General features: G+C 46.0%; 1 protein-coding gene across 1 annotated transcript; it reads left to right on the top strand.

Annotated features, from left to right (window-relative positions):
• Positions 1-23,063: 23,063 nt before the first annotated feature.
• On the top strand, positions 23,064-24,611 carry LOC311242595 (fumarate hydratase, mitochondrial). The gene has a single exon (XM_084331576.1). The coding sequence runs from the start codon at positions 23,132-23,134 to the stop codon at positions 24,530-24,532; it is 1,401 nt and encodes a 466-aa protein (XP_084187702.1). The 5' UTR covers positions 23,064-23,131; the 3' UTR covers positions 24,533-24,611.
• Positions 24,612-25,791: the final 1,180 nt, after the last annotated feature.

Genomic DNA, 25,791 nt, shown 5'->3' with positions numbered 1-25,791 from the left:
GATGTTGCGCAGGCCCCACTAAATTATGGTGGATGTGAGATGCTGCCTTGACAGGGGAGCTGGAGAAGGTAGATTTACAACCATAATGACAGACTAATGACTAGTGTGGCAGGGCCGCGCCGCTAGTTAGCTGCTTTTATAGACTGGAAGAGCTTGTTTCCTGACAGACAACGCAGAGTCGGCTCCCCAGACACTGATCCCAGGTCTGTTTCACCGCTCCCCTCCCTCCCTCCGCCGGGTGCTCGCGGTTGGGGATCTGCAGGCGGTGGGTGAGAGCTGATCACAGGTCTGCCCCGGGGGGCAAATTCAGCCCCCGAGCATTTCCTACGCCACCACCTGGACAGGCTGTGCTGATTGGCTGACAGGCGCTCGGGGGAAATTATAGGTTGCCACCGTCTTGGAGCTCAATGTGAGTAATTGATTGTTTTTTATGAATCAGAGAAATAACTCTAATTAAGTGTAATGACTGTTGAGAAATAAAAAAAAATGCGGTGCGGCATTCTAGATTTACAGAACAATAATGGAATGATTACCCCTGAATTATCTTTGCATAATCTTCGGTCCTATCTGAGCAGGTCACCGTTGTCGCCTGGGAGCCCGTGCACTTTGCGTTCGAACAATGCTTTGTTGATGCGTTGACACTTAGCAACACTTAGTAACACACTCAAAATAACTATCTGTGCATTCATGTATCTAAAAGCCAAACATTCCGTACCAGAGGACAAGGAAGTGTTGAGTGTGTGCGTGTGTGTGTGCGTGCGTGTGTGTGTGTGTGTGTGCGTGTGTGTGTGTGTGTGTGTGTGAGTGTGTGTGTGTGTGTGTGTGTCTGTGTCTGTGTGTGTGTGTGTGTGTGTGTGTGTGTGTGTGTGTGTGTGTGTGTGTGTGTGTGTGTGTGTCTGTGTCTGTGTGTGTGTGTGTGTGTGTGTGTGTGTGTGTGTGTGTGTGTGTGTGTGTGTGTGTGTGTGTGTCTGTGTCTGTGTGGAAAGTGAAAAATATCGCTGGAGCATTGAGTAAAAACAGATTCAGCATAATCAAAACACACACATGTCATCTGTCAGCTTAAAGCAAACCTGATGTGTCTGTACATGAAACACACACGTGTGCGCGCACGCACGCACGCACGCACACGCGCACACACACACACACACACACACACACACACACACACACACACACACACACACACACACACACACACACACGTCTGATATCAACTGTTAGCTCGTGCAACTAACAGTCTTTTGTCATTATAAAATGTGGCAGAACCTGATATACAAGTGAACAGTATTCTAAAAGCAAACATATAAACACCAATTACTGGAATGTTTGGAATACAAACAGCCATTTCATCATCATAAATGGCTCTCGGCGGACACGGTCTGACATGATGGGATGTCAGGTAGCCATTGAATGTTTGGCCCAAAAAAAAAGTAACACCTGCTTGTAAACGTTGAGCTGTAGGTTTCCGATGATCACGGATGATAATTAAACTCGATGCTTAGAAGAGGGAAGATATTTAACCCTTTCACGGCCACACAACAGAAGGTTAACCCTTTCACTACCACACTACAGACACACTTAACCGTCTGTAGTGTGGTAGTGAAAGGTTAACCTTAATCTGTAGTGTGGTAGTGAAAGGTTAACCTTAATCTGTAGTGTGGTAGTGATGGCATCCAATGTAATAAAAAAAGTCAACCAACGAACTAGATTCTTGTACCGGATCTCCTCTCTGGTAAACAAGAATACCCTGAAGACTCTGGCAGGAGCACTCATTCAAGGGTACTACGACTATGCGTGCACCTCATGGTACCAAAGCACCTCAAAGGCGCTAAAAACAAAATTACAAACATCACAAAACAAACTGGTCAGACTACTACTTGACCTGAACCCCAGAACCCACCTCACCCCTGCCCACTTTGACAACCTAGGATGGCTTAGAGTAGACGACAGAGTACAGCAACTTGCAATGGGCCTGGTCTACAAGATACACTATACGACCGGGGTACCCATGTACATGTCAAAATACTTCCCAAAGGTCAGTGAATACCACAACCACTACACCAGAGGAAGCTCAACAAATCATGTTAAACCCAGATTCGGCTCAAACAAGGGACTAAATACGTTTCGCAATTATGCCACAACAATGTGGAACGCCCTACCCAAAGCTGTAAAGGAATGTGAATCCCTACCCACATTCAAAACTGCTCTTAAAGAGCACCTACGGGAGGCTGCAATTCGAAACTGGCCACCGTAAATGCCCAAAACCCCCACCACCTCCTAATAGACAGTCTCCTCCCCACCGCATGTATATATTCCCTCCCCGCCGTATGTATATTTCTGTCCCACCCACCCACCCCCTCCTAATATACAGTCCCCTCCCCATCATATGTATATACTCTGTCAGGATCTAGGGGTAACAGTACTGTATATTTGAATACCGTTTATGTCACAAATGTATCAGTACTAAATACCTATATGTCCCTATGCCATAAATGTCATGTATGTTGTGTATGTCATAAATGTCTATATGAATTGAAAATGGGGGACCCTGATGGAAACAAGACAAACGTCTTTCTCAGGTCTGCATCCCCTTAACAATTGTATGTATTGAGCCGTACTGTATTGTACCCATTCTGCAATCTGTTAAATAAAGTTTTCATTCATTCATTCAAAGGTTAACCTTAATCTGTAGTGTGGTAGTGAACGGTTAACCTTCTGTAGTGTGGTAGGGAAAGGGTTAAAGGTGCACTAGGTAGTCCCCCCCCCCCACTACCCTCTAAATAGTGTAAATAAAACATGATATATCTTTAGTAACGAATACATGAAGTGTTACAAGGGGAAAACTGGATCCCTGGAGCGCTGTTTGAAACTAGATAGGATCTGTTGGCCCTGCGGGGCGCCAACCCTTTCACCACCTTCACCGTACAAAGAATAATAGATTTAATTTATATAGCACACTTTAGACTCAGTGAGCTCTCAAGGTGCTTCACAGCAGAAGGAAAACAAAATGAAAAAATAGAATAAAAAGGTTTTTAAACAAGAAAAACATTCAAATGAATAAAATAAAATAAAATAAAATGAAGGATCCTCTGATCTCACTGTCGCTTCACTTTGTTTCAAAGGGTGATTATTCTGGATGTATGGAGAGACTCGGAAGAAATTTCAAGCGTTCGTAACTTGTTAGTGTATAGGGTTAATTGTTTTCTTCTCAAAGCTACCCGGTGCAGCTTTAACCCTTTCACCACCACGCTATACAGAAGGTTAACCTTTTCACTACCACACTACAGGCGGTTAACAGTCTGTAGTGTGGTAGTGAAAGGGTTAACCTTCTGCAGTGTGGTTGTGAAAAGGTTAACCCTTTGTTGTGTGGTATTGAAAGGGTTAACCTTCTGTAGTGTGGTCACGAAAGCCTTCTGTAGTGTGGTTGTGAAAGGTTAACCTTCTGTTGTGTGGTAGTGAAAGGGTTAACCTTCTTTAGTGTGTTTGTGAAAGGGTTAACCCTTTGTCATGTGGCGGTGAAAGGGTTAACCTTATGTATTGTCGCAGTGAAAGGGTTAACCCTTTGGCAGTGCGGTAGTGAAAGGGTTAAAATAATATAATATATGGTAACAACGGTGTAGCCTAGTATGTTAAACTACAATGGCTATTTGCACACCTGAGCCATGGAGCGATGTGGTACAAGAATATGATAAGAGATGAGGTGAGAGGAAATACCCTGGGGAAAAAAGAAGACATATATATATATTGACTTCCTATAGACCTGTTTTCTGTATACAAATATACCATGTTCGAGCCAATCAGCAATAACAACTGAGTCACGTGACTAAGTTGCCTTGGACCTGCGCAAGCTGCTGCGCTAAAATAATACGACAGGGCTCCATGGAGAAACCATGGCACTCCCCTGACTAAAAGTTGTTTCAAACAAAAACGTCTGGATGTAATTTAGCCAAATCAGCATGGCTGTGAGTGTGAGTCTTTCACCTTTTATATATCTAGCTTTGGCATGGATTGATTATTTAGATCGCTAGCATGGCTAACAAATGCAAATAATATTGTAGTCTGCCCCGTTGTTCTGACCAGGATTACGTTCCTTTCTGCTGCAGTGATGCGCGCGCACATTGAGTCTGAGGTATACAGAAAACAGGTCTATATATATATATTGCAATTCCACTGAAAAAGCTCTATGGATTCAGAAGCGCAAAGCAGAGTGGCAGGTGTGGACGTTCAACCCTGCCTTAAGCCCCGGGGCCAGGCGTGGACGTTCAACCCTGCCTTAAGCCCAGAGGCCAGGTGTGGACGTTCAACCCTGCCTTAAGCCCAGAGGCCAGGTGTGGACGTTCAACCCTGCCTTAAGCCCCGAGGACAGGTGTGGACGTTCAACCCTGCCTTAAGCCCCGATGCCAGGTGCGGACGTTCAACCCTGCCTTAAGCCTTGAGGCCAGGTGCGGACGTTCAACCCTGCCTTAAGCCCAGAGGCCAGGTGCGGACGTTCAACCCTGCCTTAAGCCCCGGGGCCAGGCGCGGACATTCAACCCTGCCTTAAGCCCCGGGGCCAGGTGCGGACGTTCAACCCTGCCTTAAGCCCCGGGGCCAGGTGCGGACGTTCAACCCTGCCTTAAGCCCAGAGGCCAGATGCGGACGTTCAACCCTGCCTTAAGCCTTGAGGCCAGGTGTGGACGTTCAACCCTGCCTTAAGCCCCGGGGCCAGGTGCAGACGTTCAACCCTGCCTTAAGCCCAGAGGCCAGGTGCGGACGTTCAACCCTGCCTTAAGCCCCGGGGCCAGTTGCGGACATTCAACCCTGCCTTAAGCCTTGAGGCCAAGTGCAGACGTTCAACCCTGCCTTAAGCCTTGAGGCCAGGTGCGGACATTCAACCCTGCCTTAAGCCCCGGGGCCAGGTGCGGACGTTCAACCCTGCCTTAAGCCTTGAGGCCAGGTGCGGACGTTCAACCCTGCCTTAAGCCCAGAGGCCAGGTGTGGACGTTCAACCCTGCTTAAGCCCAGAGGCCAGGTGTGGACGTTCAACCCTGCTTAAGCCCAGAGGCCAGGTGTGGACGTTCAACCCTGCCTTAAGCCCAGAGGCCAGGTGTGGACGTTCAACCCTGCCTTAAGCCCAGAGGCCAGGTGTGGACGTTCAACCCTGCCTTAAGCCCCGGGGCCAGGTGTGGACTTTCAACCCTGCCTTAAGCCCAGAGGCCAGGTGTGGACGTTCAACCCTGCCTTAAGCCCAGAGGCCAGGTGCGGACGTTCAACCCTTCATTAAGCCCCGAGGCCAGGTGTGGACGTTCAACCCTGCCTTAAGCCCAGAGGCCAGGTGTGGACGTTCAACTCTGCATTAAGCCCCGGGGCCAGGTGTGGACGTTCAACCCTGCCTTAAGCCCAGAGGCCAGGTGCGGACGTTCAACCCTGCCTTAAGCCCAGAGGCCAGGTGCGGACGTTCAACCCTGCCTTAAGCCCAGAGGCCAGGTGCGGACGTTCAACCCTGCCTTAAGCCCAGAGGCCAGGTGCGGACGTTCAACCCTGCCTTAAGCCCAGAGGCCAGGTGCGGACGTTCAACCCTGCCTTAAGCCCAGAGGCCAGGTGTGGACGTTCAACCCTGCCTTAAGCCCAGAGGCCAGGTGTGGGGGAAGAAATCCATGTGAGGAGTGAATCAAAGGGATATCAAAAGAAAACGTTACGGCAGCTGGGTAGCGCAGCGGACTAAGCGCCTGCCTACCACCGCAGAGACACTGGTATCAAATCCAGCTGTCAGCGGTGCCTCTGGCTTGGTCGGTCGTCCACACTAACACAATTGGCAGTGTTAGCGGGTGGGAAGCCGGCGGGGTGTGTGTGTGTGTATCCTGGTCGTTGTAAACAGCGACTCCTACAGGTCGGTCGGGGCGCCTGCTCAGCGAGGGAGGGAACTGGGGGAAGTAGTGTGATCGTCCCACGCGTTACGCTCCCCCAGTGAGAGTCCTCGCTGTCAGGTGAAAAGAAGCGGCTGGCTGCCTCCACATGTATCGGAGGAGACGTGTGATAGTCTTCAACCCTCCCTAGACCGGCAAGTGGGGGGGCAAATGCGCGCAACGACCAGGAAGGGAGGGAAGGGAATTGGCATGATGACTAAATTGGGATGGGAGAAAAAATACAGAAAACTTTACCAGGTAAATTCACTTCACGACTCAGCTTTACGTCTTAATACTAACCTTGTGCCACTGACTCACCACCGTGTCCTGAACCAGCAACTACCACTAACACTCATTAGCCACCAGGCGGTTGATAAACGGGTACATTTCTATTGGTAAACATGCTCTCTTACTTAACCTACTCTCTAAATATCCTCCGACGCTTATAGATTAAGATCACAGTCATGCGTTCCTCCTAAAGTCCCCAGAGTTAGAAGTGTCTTTGGTGAGGCGGTTAGGTGGCCGAGCGGAGATTGCGTTCGTCACCAGCCCCGGAGCTGAGCTGGATTTGCCTGTTCAAATCCAGCCCCGGAGCTCCGGGGTTGTCACCAGCTTGGCTGGCCGTCTGCACTGATACAATTGGCAGTATTAGAGGGTGGGAGAAGCTGGCGGGGTGGGTCCGGGTCGTTGTAAACAGCGACTCCTACAGTTCGGTCGGGGCGCCTGCTAAGCGCGGATTGGACGTGAGGGGGATAGTGTGGTCCTCCCACACGCTACGCCCTCTCGATGAGAATCCGCGCTGCCAGGTGAAAAGAAGCGGTGATTGGCTGGACGTGTGTCGGAGGAAGCACGTGATAGCCTCCACTCTCCCAGATGATCTGACTGTGGGGGGTAAAGCGCAGCAACCAGGAAGGGACTGGGAATTGGCATACGACTAACATTGGGATGGGAGAAAATCGGAGGAAAATGGAGGGGGAAAAAGACCAAAAAAAAAAAAAAAATAAGTGTCTTTGGTGGAAAGGCATTTCATTATTTTGCCTGGAGCGATCTTCTGGAGCGATCTCATTTTACATTTAGTCATTTAGCTGACGCTTTTATTTATCCAAAGTGACAAGTCATCAGGAAGGGCACAACTCTATCAGCTGAGGAACAATGTTCATCAAAGTGTTGAGTGCTACAGTGTAGGTTAGTTTATTAGGACAAGTGCATGACAGTAAGGTTAGTTAGGGTTAGATATTTTTTTTGATCCAGGTTTGATCTCCTGGAGCGATGTTCTGGAGCGATCTCCTGGAGTGATCTTCTGGAGTGATGTTCTGGAGTGATCTTCTGGAGTGATCTTCTGGAGCGATGTCCTGGAGCGATGTTCTGGAGCGATGTCCTGGAGCGATGTTCTGGAGCGATGTCCTGGAGCAATGTTCTGGAGCGATGTTCTGGAGCGATCTCCTGGAGCGATGTTCTGGAGCGATGTCCTGGAGCGATGTTCTGGAGCGATCTCCTGGAGCGATGTTCTGGAGCGATCTCCTGGAGTGATCTCCTGGAGCGATGTTCTGGAGCGATCTCCTGGAGCGATGTTCTGGAGCGATGTTCTGGAGCGATGTCCTGGAGCGATGTCCTGGAGCGATGTTCTGGAGCGATGTCCTGGAGCGATGTTCTGGAGTGATGTCCTGGAGCGATGTTCTGGAGCGATGTCCTGGAGCGATGTCCTGGAGTGATGTTCTGGAGCAATGTTCTGGAGCGATGTTCTGGAGCCATGTTCTGGAGCGATGTCCTGGAGCGATGTCCTGGAGTGATGTTCTGGAGCAATGTTCTGGAGCGATCTTCTGGAGCGATGTTCTGGAGTGATCTTCTGGAGCGATGTTCTGGAGTGATGTTCTGGAGCGATGTTCTGGAGCGATGTTCTGGAGCGATGTTCTGGAGCGATCTTCTGGAGCGATGTCCTGGAGCGATCTTCTGGAGCGATGTTCTGGAGCGATGTCCTGGAGTGATGTTCTGGAGTGATCTTCTGGAGTGATGTTCAGTCAAAGCTCCATCACTTTGTTCCTTTAACTCAGTACAATGAAATCATTGACAATCTTATGCAAGATGTTTGCTCCTGTTTCCGATCCTGACTGTCAATACAACATTTAGATATGCGATATGAAATGTTTACTGTAAGCCATTTTGTATTTCCACTTTGCATACTCTATTGTCTGTTTTATGTTTCATTGTGTAACCACTGCTGCCATGTTTGGCCACAGGTCTCCCTTAGAAAAGAGATCTTGAATCTCAACAGTACTTTCCTGATAAAAATAAATCAGCTGAATCAAATAAAATAAATGAAATATCCATACGCTGTACTATTTCCACTCCCAGTAATTTAATAGGCAACTTTTCAACCGGCCAGGCTGCTTGCCTAGTAAAGCAGTAGGAGTTGGGAGCTGTATAGTCCACTGTGCAGATATTCCTTTGCTTACTTTGCTTACTTACACACGCACGCACGCACGCACGCACACACACACACACACACAAACACACACACACACACACACACACACACACACATACACACACACACACACACATGACAAAGGACTAGTACGTCACACACAGACATAATACTTACATCATAACATATAACATTACAAGTAAACATGACAAAGGACCAGTACACACACACTTGTTTGCTTGTGGTTGTCCATCGAAGTCCGATGATGACGTCCACTTCTAACGATGAGTCCTTTGATGGCTGTACAGTTCTATCCTGGATCCACAAGTACCTATTGCAGGTAGGACATGTAAATGTTGTGGTAGTGGTGTTATGTACCACGAGCCTGATCACTCCTGTGTCACTGTGCAGGCAGGCCTGATCACTCCTGTGTCACGGGGCATGCAGGTGAGGGCTGCCAATTAGCCAATTAGTGCTGATTGGTTACCTGCTGGGAGTATCTTTAAAATCAACCCTGGTAACACACATGCAGGGTCGGTGTTTAGAAGAGGTGGTTAACAGATAGATAGTCACGTTCTTCCAGTCCTTATCCTTTAGTTTACACTAGTAATTCCTTAATATAGTAGCACTTTGAGTTAATACACGAGTTTTGGTGTCGGTTGCACATAGGTTGCGTGCCTTTGAGCCAGGGTCGTAACAAGTGGTAACAGGAGCTGCAGGTGTATTCCTCCTGCGTCTCCTCTCCTGTCTCCTGGCCGTCCTCTCCTCCTCCATCACACAGGTCCCATCCAGGCACCGCCGACGCCCGGTGTCACGGTCAGCAGCAGCATCCTCCAGGGCCTCAGGTCCGATTCCGCACCTCCTCAACGTGGTCTTCAGCTGGTCTTTAAAGCACTTCTGCCCTCCAGCAGAGCGTCGACCATGATGTAGTTGGCCATATACAGTAGCACTCTGGGAGGCAGCTGGTTTGAGGGCCCAGCCATCGTAGCTGGTGTTGAGTGATGGTTGCCTCAATACTCCTACAGTTGGCCTTTGAGAGTATACTTCCATATGAGGCACGCGATCATGGCAGGTAATTCCCAGGATGCGCTGAAGGCAGCGTGTGTGGAACTGCTCCAGGGCCCTGATGTGGCGGCTGTAAGTTAACCCAGGATTCACAAATGTAGAGGCGGGTAGTGATGCAGACGGCTTGATAGACAGAGATCTTCGTGCGGAAATGAGGATTTCTGTTCTGAAAGACCCGACGCCGGAGTCTCCGTTTTGATGATGTTGAAAGTCAGTCCCCTCCTGTTGTACACTCTCACTGCAGCATTAAGGACAGACTGGAGGTCTTGTGGGCTATGAGATACAAGAGCACAGTCATCTGCGTACTGCAGTTCAAGGACTCTCTCCCTTTGCAGTTTGCTGGTTGCCTGGAGCCTCCTTATATTAAACAAAAGTCCACTGCCACATCGCTGCTGTCCTCAATCTCCTTGTGGGTACGATGGGTGACACATAGTAGGAAAATGTTAAAAAGTACTGGTGCTTGGGCGGCCGGGTAGCGCAGTGGACTAAGCGTCTGTCTACCACTGCAGAGACAATGGGATCGAATCCAGCTGCGGTACCTCCGGCTTGGTCGGCCGTCCATACTGACACAATTGGGTCTGGAGTGGGTGGGTCCTGGTCGTTGTAAACAGCGACTCCTACAGTTTGGTCGGGGCGCCTGCACAGCGAGGGAAGGATCTGGGAGAGGTAGTGTGACCTTCCACGCGCTGCCAGGTGAAAAGAAGCGGTGGGCTGGCTACACATGTGTCGGAGGAAGCATGTGATAGTCTCCGCCCTCCCGGACCGACGGTAGGGGGTAGAGTGCGCAACGACCAGGAAGGGGGATTGGGAATTGGCATAACGACTAACATTGGGATGGGAGAAAAACGGAAAAAGGAGGGGGAAAAATATAATAAATTTTTTTTTATAAAAAAAAGTACTGGTGCTAGTACACACCCCTGCCTAACTCCTGTATGTATAGGGAAGGGGGAAGACTCTTGTCCTCCTATAGTCACCCGAGCAGTCCTTCTGTGGCGGCGGCACGGTGGCGTAGTGGTTAACACTGTCGCCTCACAGCAAGAAGGTCCAGGGTTCGATTCCCGCTTGGGGACCAGGTTTCCGCGATGCCAGGTACCCAGGTGGGTGATCTCCCAGGCCCTTCTGTTTGGAGTTTGCATGTTCTCCCCGTGCTCGCAAGGGTCCCCCCCCCCCCCCGATAAGAGAAACCCAATGGAAAAACATGCACAGCAACAGATTGCTAACGCTGTCGCGTCCGTGACGAAGACGGGCAGGAGCACTTGGATGGTCCCCGGGCGCGGCTCACGCCACAGCCCTCGTCTACTCCCGGCTGCCCTTGGGGGGGAAGGACGACGGGATGGGTTAAGCGCGGAGTAGTATCGCATCGGCGATCCTAAAAGACAATGCATGCGTGTGTTCCGGTGTGTGTGTGCTAAACATTGCTAAAACATTGAGTGTCGTTGCATGGCGAATAAAGACCTCTGCGACAGGTCCTGCATTATTATTATTATTCCATCGTGAAATTGGCGGAGGATGTTAACGAACTTGCTAGGGCAGCCAAACCTGAGAAGGACTTCCCACAACAGTAATACTTACATCATAACTTACAAGATACAAGATACTTCTATTGCCACACAACCAGGTTGGTGGTATTTGTGAACCATTCATGTTAGATTACAAGTAAACATGACAAAGGACTAGTACACACACATAAATAATACTTACATAACATATAACATACAAGTAAACATGACAATGGACTAGTACACACACACACACACACACACACACACACACACACACACACACACACACACACACACACACACACACACACACACACACAAAATACTTACATCATAACATATAACATACAAGTAAACATGACAAAGGACTAGTACACACACACACACAGACACACACACACACACACACACACACACACACACACACACACACACACACACACACAAAATACTTACATCATAACATATAACATTACAAGTAAACATGACAAAGGACTAGTACACACACACACACAGACATAATACTTACATTCCTAACATATAACATTACAAGTAAACATGACAAAGGACTATAGACACATGCAAGACAAGCTTGAATATACAATAATCCAATCATCAAACTGTGTGAAACAGTTGAGAACACTGAACACTGTACACAACTACTGTATATGCCCACGCGTTTGTTCACAGAAGGTTGTTTAGACTGTGACTCCACTCAGACAGCCACAGTTTCGCCGTGCCCTTGACTGACAGCCGATGAGTTCATAGCGTTGTCGTCTTTGTTTATATACCACCAACAGTTTTGCGTGTCTTTTACCCAGACTTACGACTAATTAAGTCGGATCCAACTCCGTAGCCAGGAGCTGCTCTGTGTGCATGTTCGCAGTGTGTAAAAATACCACAGCTATTACAGTATCATATCTAGATGATGATTAATAAACATTGACGAGTGACAGCTTCTCTCTCTCTCTCTTTCTCTCTCACACTTTCCATCTATCTCTCTGCCTCTTTCTCTGTTCCACCATCTCTCTCTCTTCCCCACTCTCTCTCTCTCTCTCTCTCTCTCTCTCTCTTCCCCACTCTCTCTGTCTCTCTCTCTCTCTTCCCCACTCTCTCTCTGCTCCCCTTTCTCACTTTCTCTTCCCCCCTCACTTGGCTTCCCCTTTCTTTCTACCCCTCCCCCCTCTCTCTCTATCTCTGTCTATCCACCTCTCTCTATATCTCTCTCTCCTTCTCCCTCTCTCCCTTTCTCCCTCTCTGTCCCTCTCTCTTTCTCTCTCTGTCTTTCTCTCTCCCCTCCCTCCCTCTCTCTCTCTCTCTCTGTCCCTCTCTCTTCACCCCTCCCCTCTATCTCTCTCTTCCTTCACCCCCCCTCTCTCTCTCCCTCTCCTCTTTCTCTGTCTCTCTATCTCTCTGTCCCTCTCTCTATGTACTTCTCTCTCTTCACCCCTCCTCTCTCACTCCCTCACCCCCCTCCTTTCTCTCACTCCCCCCCTCCCTCCCCCACTCCTCTCTCTCTCTCTCTCTCTCTCTCTCTCTCTCTCTCTCTCTCTCTCTCTCTCTCTCTCTCTCTCTCTCTCTCTCTCTCCTGCCAACGCCTCTCCTCCAGGCAGGCCTATGAATCTGACATGCTTTCCCCCGTCGGCTCTTCCCAGGCAGACACTATAGCAACACTCGACAGCCGGCTTCCTCCCTCTGCTGCCACCTCGCTCTCTCTCTCTCTCTCTCTCTCTCTAGCTGGGTTTCCATCCAAATGTTGTGCATATTTTACACTAATTTCCCCAAAAGTCAGCAAAGTAAAATGCGAGCTACTCACGCAAGTATTTTAAAGATCAGCAATTAAGCCAAAGAATATTCAGATCAAAAGATCTGCCAAAGATTATTTTTTTTTGCCTGTTTACATTATTATTAGATTTTTTTTAAATTTTAAAATGTGGCCAATATCAGATTCCAGTGTGAACTGGTCACGCTCCTGAACTGACCCGCATGCGCAAATGAACAATAAAGAAGATGGATGTAAAATAATCGTGACAAATGTCAATCTAGACATTCTAGAGTGCATGGTGTAAAAGTCACATGAATCAGACCTGTATCTCATTTAGGACCACATATGAATGTGACCCAAATCCGAATTGAAAAGCGTGAGTCACCGTGTCACAATTTCTGGAAGGAGACCTTACTGTTGAGTTCTGGAGAAGTCACACCAAAACGATCTGGGTGGATAGGTAGCACTCTGGGGAAGAAAATATAAAACAATTTTGTATTTTGGGTCAAAACTTCCTTGGGTCATTGTTTTGCAAGTCTCAAGCAAGTCACAAGTCTGAAACACGTTTTGAGTCCTAAATAAGTCCCAATGCGTTTATTTTTTTTTTACAAATGTAAGGCCATTTCAAAATGTTAAAGCCAACAGAGTAATAGTTAGTAGTATATTAAATATAGATGATTCTGCACTGACACTGCTCACGCAACTGGATTGGGTGGCTGACAGATTGGTCCAAAGTGGAACTGTAATCAGGAAAATTAAGTTGATTATCGTAAAAAATAAAACAATTATAATATATACAGTATATATACAGTATATTTAAATATATATATATATATATATATATATATATATATATATATATATATATATATATATATATATATATATATATATATATATATATATATATATATATATATATATATATATATATATATATATATATATATATAATTATATATATATGTAAAAATTTTGTCTTAGGTAGAGTATCAAGTATTTTAAGTCATAAGGCTCAAGTCAAGAGTGAAGTCATGGGTAATTGATGGTAAAGTCAAAATCTAGTTGCAAGTCTGAAGTAATCAAATTTGTGACTGGAGTCCACACCTCTGCTTTTTCGATCTATGGAAACATAAATCAAGTCAAGTCAAGTCAAGTCAAGAGTTTTATTTGTCACGGCATACAAGTATACAATGAAATGCGGGTGGTCTTGCCCGCAACGATGTGCATAATACAATAGTAATATATAATAGAATCCAATAGAACAACATTGTGCAATAAAACAAGTAAACAGAGTAGGGCATATCGGTATATGTATGTAGCACTTGTGTCACCTACTTGTAACAGCTGTTCGCCACGGGCACAGTTCTAGGTACGAAACGAGGAGAGGAGTAATATGCACAATTGAAGAATAGTGGACCAGAGACAGAATTATAACAATAACCGGTGTTTTAATCAAATGTGCGCTAGCTAGACATACATAATACATACAGACGTAAAGTACAAGTAACGGTTTGAAGTATCCCTTTTAGGTTCGTTCAGTAACCTCTCCTTTAAGGAGGGTTCGTTCGATATCAAGTCCTAGATTGATTAGATCAACACATTAGGTTTGGTTCAGACGTCTCTGAGGTTATCTCTAGCTAAAAGCTAGATTCAAGATTGGATATTGGATGTATCCTTTTATCACCAGTAAACTCTATTTCAGTTTATCATTTCACTAGGTAAATGTCTAAACATATTAATTTAAACCTTTAAATGTGCAGGGAACGCAAATACCTTACTAGGTGAAATGCTCCTTTAAACTCTTCCTTTGAAGGTGTAACACAACAAAAGTACCAAATGGAATATTCTAGGTTATGGGAATGCAAATACCTTATTAGGTGAAATTACCCTTTAAACCTTCTTTCTTTACAGGAGAACCATCAGTGATTCAACTATAATCAATGTCATCAATGGGTTTCAAGTATCTTATTGGGTACATTGATTCTTTAACTCGTCCTCTTTACAAGAGAACATCAGTAGATCAGGTATCTTACGGGGCGTATTTACCCTTTAAGTCTCCCTTCTTATAGGAGAATATCAATAGTTCAAGTATCTTATCAGTGGTTCAAGTAGCTTATCAGTGGTTCAAGTAGCTTATCAGTGGTTCAAGTATCTTACTGGGTGTAATTACCCTTTAAGTCTCCCTTCCTATAGGAGAATATCAATACCCATATATCAAATTAAATCAAATCAAATAAAAAACACAATATCAAAGTAACAAAAGGTGAACGGGGTCGAAGCCCTTGGAATGTCCTTGTGTTCAGGTCAGTTTAATCCGTGGAAGTTCATATGATTCAAGTTCAGTCAGTTCAATCCTACCGGACTGTTGAGGTAACAGGAGTTGGGCAACAGGGGTATTCGAATCAGGCTGGCATTAGCCTTGAGCTATATCAGAGGTTCAGTGGGTTGGCTCGCCATCTTGCATCGTCTGGCACACCGCCTCGTCCCCTCGTGGGCACACGTGGTGATGGGTGGTCTGGACTCCTGGAACTGCTCCCAGGGTGGAACGGGGTGCTAGAAAAACCTGGCCTGCTTGTGAGCAGGCATTCAGAAAATAAAAGCTATTTACCATCTTTTATCGCTTCATCATCTTTTCATTGCTTTCAGAATGAATAATCAATCAGGCTACTTTTAGCTATGCTAAGCTAAAGTAGGCTGTCTCATCCCAGCACGTGGGATCATATGCCACATGCTAATTTAGGCTAAAGTGCGCTAGCATGTGGAACATTCCCCACTCATATAAAACTCTCAAAAACATTCAAAATGTATATAGACCTTGTTCTTAACGTACAGCATATCAATACAATTATAAGTACTTCTGAAATGGTTCCTTCCTAGTTTTCATTTAATCAAATTGAGCTTGGGACAGTTCGTGTATGACTCAGAATGAAGCTACGTTAATTAGCTTTAACGTTATTAGCTTGTAGCATGAAGCTAACCATTTTTGTACACTCGACAATTGAATAGCACACAATATTGATTTAACTCACCAAAACCGCAGGCTACAGCTACTTTACTGCAACGCTTCTTCGGTTTTGCAACTGGGGGAATCTTTTATAACTGTTTGATAACTGTTTTTATCATGCTATTTCCTATTTCATCTCGTTATCCAGCAACGTTATCAGCTGCGGCTTCTCCGTGGAGTGTCTACATCTGCGCAGCGCGAGACTCTGTAACGTTGAGACGCTGTAAGGCAAGGCGTGCGCCGCAAAGCAAAACGTGGCTGTCGCGACATCTATCTCACTCACGTCATGACGCAAATTAAAGGGCAATGCTGTAATTCAAAGGGACTTGGTACCCAATAATATTAACTACTTATGTTCCTACATAATAGCCTTAACTATTTATGTTCTTATTCAATGGCATTAACTATTTATGTTCTTATAACTTAAATAGTTATGAATCTGAAACCTGGGTTACATGTACATGAGTTATTTACAGAGCATGGTAGGACATGCTAGGTCCTGTGGTAGTGCAATACACTGTTAGCTACGGATGAGGCACTGGATCTTTATGTACATGCTATATTATACAATCTCAAGTTATACTATTCTTAAAGTGACCTTTCCTTTTGTAAAGTGACCATAAGTGTGAGCGTGTGCAGCATGAGTGTGTGTTTGCTCATGTTAAAGTGGCTGCTAGTGTGTGAGCGTGTACAGTGTGTGTGTCGTGTGTGTGCTCATGTGTGCTTGTGTGTGGAGAGTTCAGTGTTCAAGACTCTGATGGCCTGGGGGAATCGCACAGCGAATCGAGCAGCTAGAAGCCGCCAGTGAACAAGATGATAATGTACACCGGGATGCTGCTAGCTAGCTAATGGAAACTAGCTAGCAATAACAAGCTAACGATAACCAGCTGCGCTAACGATAACTAGCTAGCTAACAATAACTAGCTAATGATAACTAGCAAGCTAACAATAACTAGCTAACGATAACTAGCTAGCTAACAATAACTAGCTAACGATAACTAGCTAGCTAACGATAACTAGCTAGCTAACAATAACTAGCTAGCTAATGATAACTAGCTGTCTAATTATAACTAGCTAGCTAATGACAACTAGCTAGCTAACGATATCTAGTGAACGATAACTAGTTAACGATAACTAGCTGCGCTAACGTTAGATAGTTGCCGGGTGCTGACCTTAGTGTTGCCAAAGACAGGACGGTAATGGCTAGAAGGCATCCACATTACAGGCGGCTGCATTGCATTGTAAACTCCTCACATGACTGACCTAATGTCAAGTCTCAATCATAACACCACCATATGTTAACACCGACGTGCCCTTGAGCAAGGCACAGCTGCTCCAGAGGAACTGCTCAGTGGCCAACAGTTACATATGTAGACACCCGAAAATGTAGGACTATTATTCAAGGTGTCTAACGCTAATCTTTTGCATTCCCTGTGTTCACGAGGACGTTGTGTAACCGGCTGACCGCTCGTGATCATCCCTACCCCGACACTGACACTTAACTTGCTGTGCTCTCTTTGATTCTCCCTATCCTAAACATTAATGCTTCATAGTGGGACAGGATACAGGTGCCGCCAGGCAGGGCCGCCTGGGAGAAATGCGAGGCCCTGCCCCCCCCCCCCCCCCCCCCTTTTCATATATTTTTTTTTTCTTTTTTTTATACAGTCAACATATTCTTAAATAATAGCGCTGCCCGAGGCTGGGCATGATACAGTCAACATATAGCAAGAGAGAGAGCGAGAGAGAGCTCCCGTTCTACAGTCAATATACAGTGTACAGAGAGAGAGAGAGAGAGAGAGACACACATTGGAAAGAAATTGAAATGCTATTTGGCCCTAAACAGAGAGTACACAGTGGCAGAATACCTGAGTACTGTGACTGAAGATCCTTGACTAGGTACAGACTCAGCGAGCACAGCCTAGCCATCGAGAAAGGCCGCCATAGGAAGACTGTGTGTGTTAGAAAGAGAGAGAGAGAGAGAGAGAGAGAGAGAGAGAGAGAGAGCATGTGTGTTTGTGTGTTAGAGAGAGAGCATGTCTGTGTGTCGTGTGTGTGTGTGTTAGCGAGAGAGCATGTATGAGAGAGATAAGCAAAGATGAGCCCCTAAAGGATATTCAACTTTTAATGGAAGAACAAAACAGAAGGAAAAGATAACTTCACAAAGGCAACATGAATATACATAGATCCAAAAGGACAAAGATCAACACTTAAATCCAAAGAGAAGAGGGTCTATACCAGAGAAAACAAAGCAGCAAGGAGCCAATGGCCGACATCAGCTAAATAGGCTAGCCAGGTACTGACACCAGGCCACACACAGCTTTGGCCAACGCTACCCAAGCTACACAAACGACCAAGACAATTCACACACAGCACATGTCGTATCTCCAAATGTTGTGAAGTAACATATGTTTTGCCTGGAAAAAAACATCGTTATTAACAAAACATTCGGGAGGGGAAGGAAGGAAGAGTGGGGTAATGTCATGACATCTTACCTGCACCAAGGAACGCAGGGCGAAAGGCCGCAACACAGGTCTCCACGTTGACGAAAGGCCTCTCGCTGGCGGGACAAAAAGAAGCTATGGCCAGAGCCTTGTCATGGTGCAGGCCCGACTACATCTTCTGTCAAAGATGATGTCGTAGTCAGAGAGTGCCAGGGCCCGCTATTCTCACGGCTAATGTCAATGGTCGTAGCACAAGCTAACAGCTAACTCTAGGCTAACTGATAGCATCAAGCTAACGTTCCCAGGCGAGCGAAAACGAGCAGCTAACGTCGTAGCTAAACCCGGCTATCGCTAACCACTAGCTAACGCAGAAGCAAGCTATGCGGCTACCACTGAAAAACTGTACAATGTGAGAAAAGCAATACAGGCCAACACTTCAGATAGCCGCTGTGTTTTCCTCTTCTCATACGAAGAGAGAAGGGAAAAAGAAGGCAATACACGTCCCACTACAGAGTGGTGTTTACCATAGCGGTGCCGGCAACAAGTCCCTCGCGGACTATAGCCGACTTGAGCATGGAGATATTCTCATAATGAAACACCAAGCTCACCTCCCTCGCACCAGGTGCTGACACCAGGCCACACACCTTTAGCTACTAGTACTACAACAGCTAGTTGGCCCATTTGGCTCCCGAGAGAGAGAGAGAGAGAGAGAGAGAGAGAGAGAGAGAGAGAGAGAGAGAGAGAGAGATATCCATGGCGGGAATAGAATAGAGTGCATTAAAAACTCACCAAACGTCCAAGAGGATGGAGACAACCGCGTGGAGTTGACAAAGTTCATCTGCCAAACGACCGTCCTCTTCATCTTGGCATAACAATGCTGCACGCGCTGTCTCTAGGTTAGCTAATGCTAGTTAGCCTTTAGCTAAGCTAGCTACTAGCCGACATCATCATGGCTATATCCCGACTGAACCACACGTTAGCACTCAATATTATAACGTAGCTAAAGCTAACTAGCTGTCCCTGTCTTTAGCCGGGATGGCTAGCCTGACTGAACTGTCTAACATGCAACAACTTTCATCTTCAGTCCATCTGCCGAACGATGTCCTCTTCATCTTGGCTGGCATAATCTCCAATGCTGCACGCGCGAAATAGTCAGACTCTACCTTACCTGTAACCCCTCCCCTCATTGAAACCAATTCTGCTGCAGAGCCTCAGAGCTGCCTCCAATAGTGTATCTGCAGAGCCAATAGTGTATCTGCAGAGCCACAGAGCCAGGAACAAGTCAGACACATTCTACAAACGTGTCTAATGTGAAATATATAAGCATATAAGCAAAACTAGATTTTAGGTCTGTGATGAAAAAGGGCCTCGCGGGAAGGGGGGCCTCGAAAAAAAAAATAATAATAATAATAATAAATAAAAAACATTTTCTTTTTATTTTTTTTTATTTTTTTTGTGCGAGGCCCCCCTTCCCGCACACCCCCTGAGGCGGCCCTGGTGATGTCACAGTATGATGTCATAATAGACCATTCTAGAACATTTGTGATGTCACAATATGATGTCATAATAGGACATTCTAGAACATTTGAGGGTTCCCCTTCTTGGGGGGGCCCTCCAAGAGAGGAGATGATGTTTGTATTGTGATTGTATGACAAGAGAAGGAGACAGAGACAATAGAAATGTGTTTTGAAGATGAGAAGAAGAAGAAGAGGAGTGTAAACTTTCTCAAGTGTGGGCGAAGCAAGAATTGTGGAGGGCAGTAATACGCCACGATGCGTCTACACTGCCGGAAATTCCAAATAAGAAGAAGAAGAAGAAGAAGAAGAAGAAGAAGAAGATCAAGAAGATCTCATTCTGCATCTTGAGACATGACTGAACAGGACTGAACATGGTGCAGGCCCGACTACATCTTCTGTCAAAGATGATGTCGTAGTCAGAGAGTGCCAGGGCCCGCTATTCTCACGGCTAATGTCAATGGTCGTAGCACAAGCTAACAGCTAACTCTAGGCTAACTGATAGCATCAAGCTAACGTTCCCAGGCGAGCGAAAACGAGCAGCTAACGTCGTAGCTAAACCCGGCTATCGCTAACCACTAGCTAACGCAGAAGCAAGCTATGCGGCTACCACTGAAAAACTGTACAATGTGAGAAAAGCAATACAGGCCAACACTTCAGATAGCCGCTGTGTTTTCCTCTTCTCATACGAAGAGAGAAGGGAAAAAGAAGGCAATACACGTCCCACTACAGAGTGGTGTTTACCATAGCGGTGCCGGCAACAAGTCCCTCGCGGACTATAGCCGACTTGAGCATGGAGATATTCTCATAATGAAACACCAAGCTCACCTCCCTCGCACCAGGTGCTGACACCAGGCCACACACCTTTAGCTACTAGTACTACAACAGCTAGTTGGCCCATTTGGCTCCCGAGAGAGAGAGAGAGAGAGAGAGAGAGAGAGAGAGAGAGAGAGAGAGAGAGAGAGATATCCATGGCGGGAATAGAATAGAGTGCATTAAAAACTCACCAAACGTCCAAGAGGATGGAGACAACCGCGTGGAGTTGACAAAGTTCATCTGCCAAACGACCGTCCTCTTCATCTTGGCATAACAATGCTGCACGCGCTGTCTCTAGGTTAGCTAACGCTAGTTAGCCTTTAGCTAAGCTAGCTACTAGCCGACATCATCATGGCTATATCCCGACTGAACCACACGTTAGCACTCAATATTATAACGTAGCTAAAGCTAACTAGCTGTCCCTGTCTTTAGCCGGGATGGCTAGCCTGACTGAACTGTCTAACATGCAACAACTTTCATCTTCAGTCCATCTGCCGAACGATGTCCTCTTCATCTTGGCTGGCATAATCTCCAATGCTGCACGCGCGAAATAGTCAGACTCTACCTTACCTGTAACCCCTCCCCTCATTGAAACCAATTCTGCTGCAGAGCCTCAGAGCTGCCTCCAATAGTGTATCTGCAGAGCCAATAGTGTATCTGCAGAGCCACAGAGCCAGGAACAAGTCAGACACATTCTACAAACGTGTCTAATGTGAAATATATAAGCATATAAGCAAAACTAGATTTTAGGTCTGTGATGAAAAAGGGCCTCGCGGGAAGGGGGGCCTCGAAAAAAAAAATAATAATAATAATAATAAATAAAAAACATTTTCTTTTTATTTTTTTTTATTTTTTTTGTGCGAGGCCCCCCTTCCCGCACACCCCCTGAGGCGGCCCTGGTGATGTCACAGTATGATGTCATAATAGACCATTCTAGAACATTTGTGATGTCACAATATGATGTCATAATAGGACATTCTAGAACATTTGTGATGTCACAGTATGTCATAATAGACCATTCTAGAACATTTGTGATGTCACAGTATGATGCCATAATAGTACATTCTAGAACATTTGTGTTCTATATATATTCAACAATTCTCTGAGGGTTCCCCTTCTTGGGGGGGCCCTCCAAGAGAGGAGATGATGTTTGTATTGTGATTGTATGACAAGAGAAGGAGACAGAGACAATAGAAATGTGTTTTGAAGATGAGAAGAAGAAGAAGAGGAGTGTAAACTTTCTCAAGTGTGGGCGAAGCAAGAATTGTGGAGGGCAGTAATACGCCACGATGCGTCTACACTGCCGGAAATTCCAAATAAGAAGAAGAAGAAGAAGAAGAAGAAGAAGAAGATCAAGAAGATCTCATTCTGCATCTTGAGACATGACTGAACAGGACTGAACAGATAGACTAAACAACATAGATTGAAACCTGCATTTCTCAACCAAGGTGCAGTGCCTACCGTTTTGCTGTGGAAAGGTGAGTGTCCACAACGGCTAGCTAGCTGTTCTACTTGAATACTGAATGTTAATATTGAATCAGACAATATTGAATACTAAATGTTAATATTGAATCAGACAATATTGAATACTAAATGTTAATATTGAATCAGACAATATTGAATACTGAATGTTAATTCAGGTTGACAGTTGACATCATTTGACAGTTGACAGGGGGCTGGAAAGTTGATTTAATAAAAGAAAAAATACTAATTTAATCAGATGAATCACTTTATTCAAATTGAGGATTTACTGTGACATTTGTGATGTCACAGTATGATGTCATAATAGGACATTCTAGAACATTTGTGATTTCACAGTATGATGTCATAATAGACCATTCTAGAACATTTGTGATGTCACAATATGATGACATAATACGACATTCCAGAACATTTGTGATGTCACAGTATGTCATAATAGACCATTCTAGAACATTTGTGATGTCACAGTATGATGTCATAATAGTACATTCTAGAACATTTGTGTTCTATATATATTCAACAATTCTCTCTGAAGATCTCATTCTGCATCTTGAGACAGGACTGAACAGGACTGAACAGATAGACTAACCAACATAGACTAAACAACATAGATTGAAACCTGCATTTCTCAACCAAGGTGCCGTGCCTACCGTTTTGCTGTGGAAAGGTGAGTGTCCACAACGGCTAGCTAGCTGTTCTACTTGAATACTGAATGTTAATATTGAATCAGACAATATTGAATACTAAATGTTAATATTGAATCAGACAATATTGAATACTAAATGTTAATATTGAATCAGACAATATTGAATACTGAATGTTAATTCAGGTTTCTTGTCTGACTTGAGTTACAGAAAATAAACATGTGAGTTTCTCCACTCCTCACTGACTCACGTCTACACTCAGGAACACACCTTAACTGAGGAACTCTAAATTAGCCTTTTGGCTAAAATTGGGTGCATTTACATTTGTAAATGTTTTATTAATGTACACTGTCCCCCTTGAACAAATAAAGTAAACCTAAACCTACCCATTCTTCACTATAGGAGAGGCTGGTGATGCCAAACACCCTGATATAAGCATCTGCCAATCAGAGGTGTCACCAGACTGAAAGCAGCATGATCCGCTCCCTCATACCCGCTGTCCGGAGGACCTGGTCCCTGCAGAACAACAACCCCAGCCTCAGACAACACTGTCCTGCTGTAGCAGCTCTCGTCACTCAGTCCAGGATGGCCAGTTCAGAGTACAGAATCGAGCGTGACACATTCGGGGAGCTGAAGGTTCCGGTGGATAAATACTACGGCGCCCAGACGGTCCGATCCACCATGAACTTCAAGATAGGAGGACCCTCTGAAAGAATGCCGATACAAGTGATCAAGGCATTTGGTGTCCTGAAGAGGGCGGCAGCAGAGGTGAACAAGGACTACGGCCTGGACCCTAAGTTGGCAGACGCTATCATCCAGGCTGCTGATGAGGTAGCAGCAGGTAAACTGGATGACCACTTCCCTCTGGTTGTGTGGCAGACTGGTTCTGGCACTCAGAGCAACATGAATGTTAACGAGGTCATCAGTAACCGAGCCATCGAGATCCTGGGAGGAACTCTGGGCAGCAAAGACCCTGTGCACCCTAACGACCATGTTAATAAGAGCCAGAGCTCCAACGACACGTTCCCCACAGCCATGCACATCGCCGCCGCCACCGAGGTGCACCACGTCCTGCTGCCGGGCCTGCAGCTGCTGCACGACGCCCTGGCGGCTAAAGCCGAGCTGTTCAAGGACATCATTAAGATCGGACGCACGCACATGCAGGACGCCGTGCCCCTGTCCCTGGGACAGGAGTTCAGTGGGTACGTGCAGCAGGTGAAGTACAGTATCGCCCGTGTGCATTCGGCGATGCCCAGGGTGTACGAGCTGGCTGCAGGCGGCACCGCTGTGGGCACGGGACTCAACACGCGCATCGGCTTTGCGGAGAAAGTAGCGGCTACCTGCGCCTCGCTCACAGGCCTGCCCTTCATCACGGCCCCCAACAAGTTCGAGGCCCTGGCGGCGCACGACGCGCTCGTGGAGCTGAGCGGGGCCCTGAACACGGTGGCCGTCAGCATGATGAAGATCGCCAACGACATCCGCTTCCTGGGCTCCGGCCCTCGCTCTGGCCTGGGAGAGCTCATCCTGCCGGAGAACGAGCCAGGAAGCAGCATCATGCCAGGTAAGGTAAACCCCACCCAGTGTGAGGCGATGACCATGGTAGCAGCCCAGGTGATGGGGAACAATGTAGCCGTCACCATCGGAGGGAGCAACGGACACTTTGAGCTCAATGTCTTCAAACCCATGATGATTAAGAACGTGCTGAACTCAGCCATGCTGCTCGGCGATGCGTCCGTCTCCTTCACTAATAACTGTGTCGTGGGCATCGAGGCAAATACAGAGAGAATAAAAAAACTGATGAACGAGTCTCTGATGCTGGTCACTGCTCTCAACGAACACATTGGGTATGACAAGGCGGCTGCCATCGCCAAGACGGCCCATAAGAAGGGCACCACCCTGAAGGCCATGGCCGTGGAGTTGGGATACGTCACAGAGGAACAGTTTGACCAGTGGGTTCGACCCAGCGAGATGCTGGGACCCAAGTAAACGACAACAACAAGAAGCTGGAACCCAAGTAAATAACAACAAGAAGCTGGGACCCAAGTAAACGACAACAACAAGAAGCTGGGACTGCCTGCTGTTGCCTTTGTTGTTGTTAAATTTATTCTGTGATGTTCGTCCATTGACTGAATACTTTTATACCCTATAACCTTTATACCTTTGAACACCTTTATATATATTTTTCATTGATTGAATACCCTTATACCTTATAACCTTTATACCTTTATATATTTTTTGTACAAAATGCAATCATTTGCCATCAGTTGCTGGAACATACAGGGTCTTTGCTCTTCAACATACGGCCTTAAGAGTAGAGACTCAGATTTTTTACAGGCTATAACAAACAATGACCTCTTAATCCTAACTGAGACATGGTGCAGAGAAGATGTAGACACACACTGCCCTCCTCACTATAGAGAAGTCATTTTGCCATCAAATAAAACAAAACATATTAGTCAGGGCAGAGACTCAGGGGGATTGATAATTTGGTACAAATCACAACTCCACCAGTCAATACAGATTCTAAAAACCGGGAACAATCATATTTGGTTAAAACTAAATAAAGAAGTAATCCCCTCTCAGAGAGACCTATTTATCTGTGGAATATACGTACCACCCACTGGGTCTCCATATTACTCAGACGACATCTTCTCCAACCTTGAATCAGAAATATGTCTTTATCAAAGTCAAGGTCATGTGCTTGTTTGCGGTGACTTCAATGCCCGAACGGGAACCCACCCTGATTTCACCAGTACACATGGAGACAATTTCATATCTGACCACACCATATGCAACCATGTAAACCAGTCCCCTAGAAATAACCATGACACTTCCATAAACAAAAATGGGAAGGATTTATTACAGCTGTGTAGAGGACTGAGTCTCTACCTTGTCATGGGGTGCTGGACCCTGGGTCCTCATGGGGCGCTGGACCCTGTGTCCTCATGGGGCGCTGGACTCTTGGTTTTATCGGGTATCACAGTGGCTAAAAAGCTGATAGCATCACGATGGTTCCAACCGGAAAAAATTTGCCGAAAGGTCTGGATTATTACATATCTCGATGTGATCTATCAAGAAATATCTACAGCAAGAATTTTGGGTCTCAATGAATCCAAAATGACATTGTGGTTAGAAGTGGTGGAGAAAATAAAAGCTAGCATATAATGGTAATGTCTGGTTAGGAGCGAGGGAAAATGGATGGATTATCCAATGGGGGGTCCGGGAGGGGGGGGGGTTCGAGCTGG

Source organism: Notolepis coatsorum (assembly GCF_963971535.1).
Source record: "Notolepis coatsorum genome assembly, chromosome: 16".
NCBI classification, from domain to species: domain Eukaryota; kingdom Metazoa; phylum Chordata; class Actinopteri; order Aulopiformes; family Paralepididae; genus Notolepis; species Notolepis coatsorum.
This window is presented reverse-complemented; position numbering and strand designations above follow the sequence as displayed.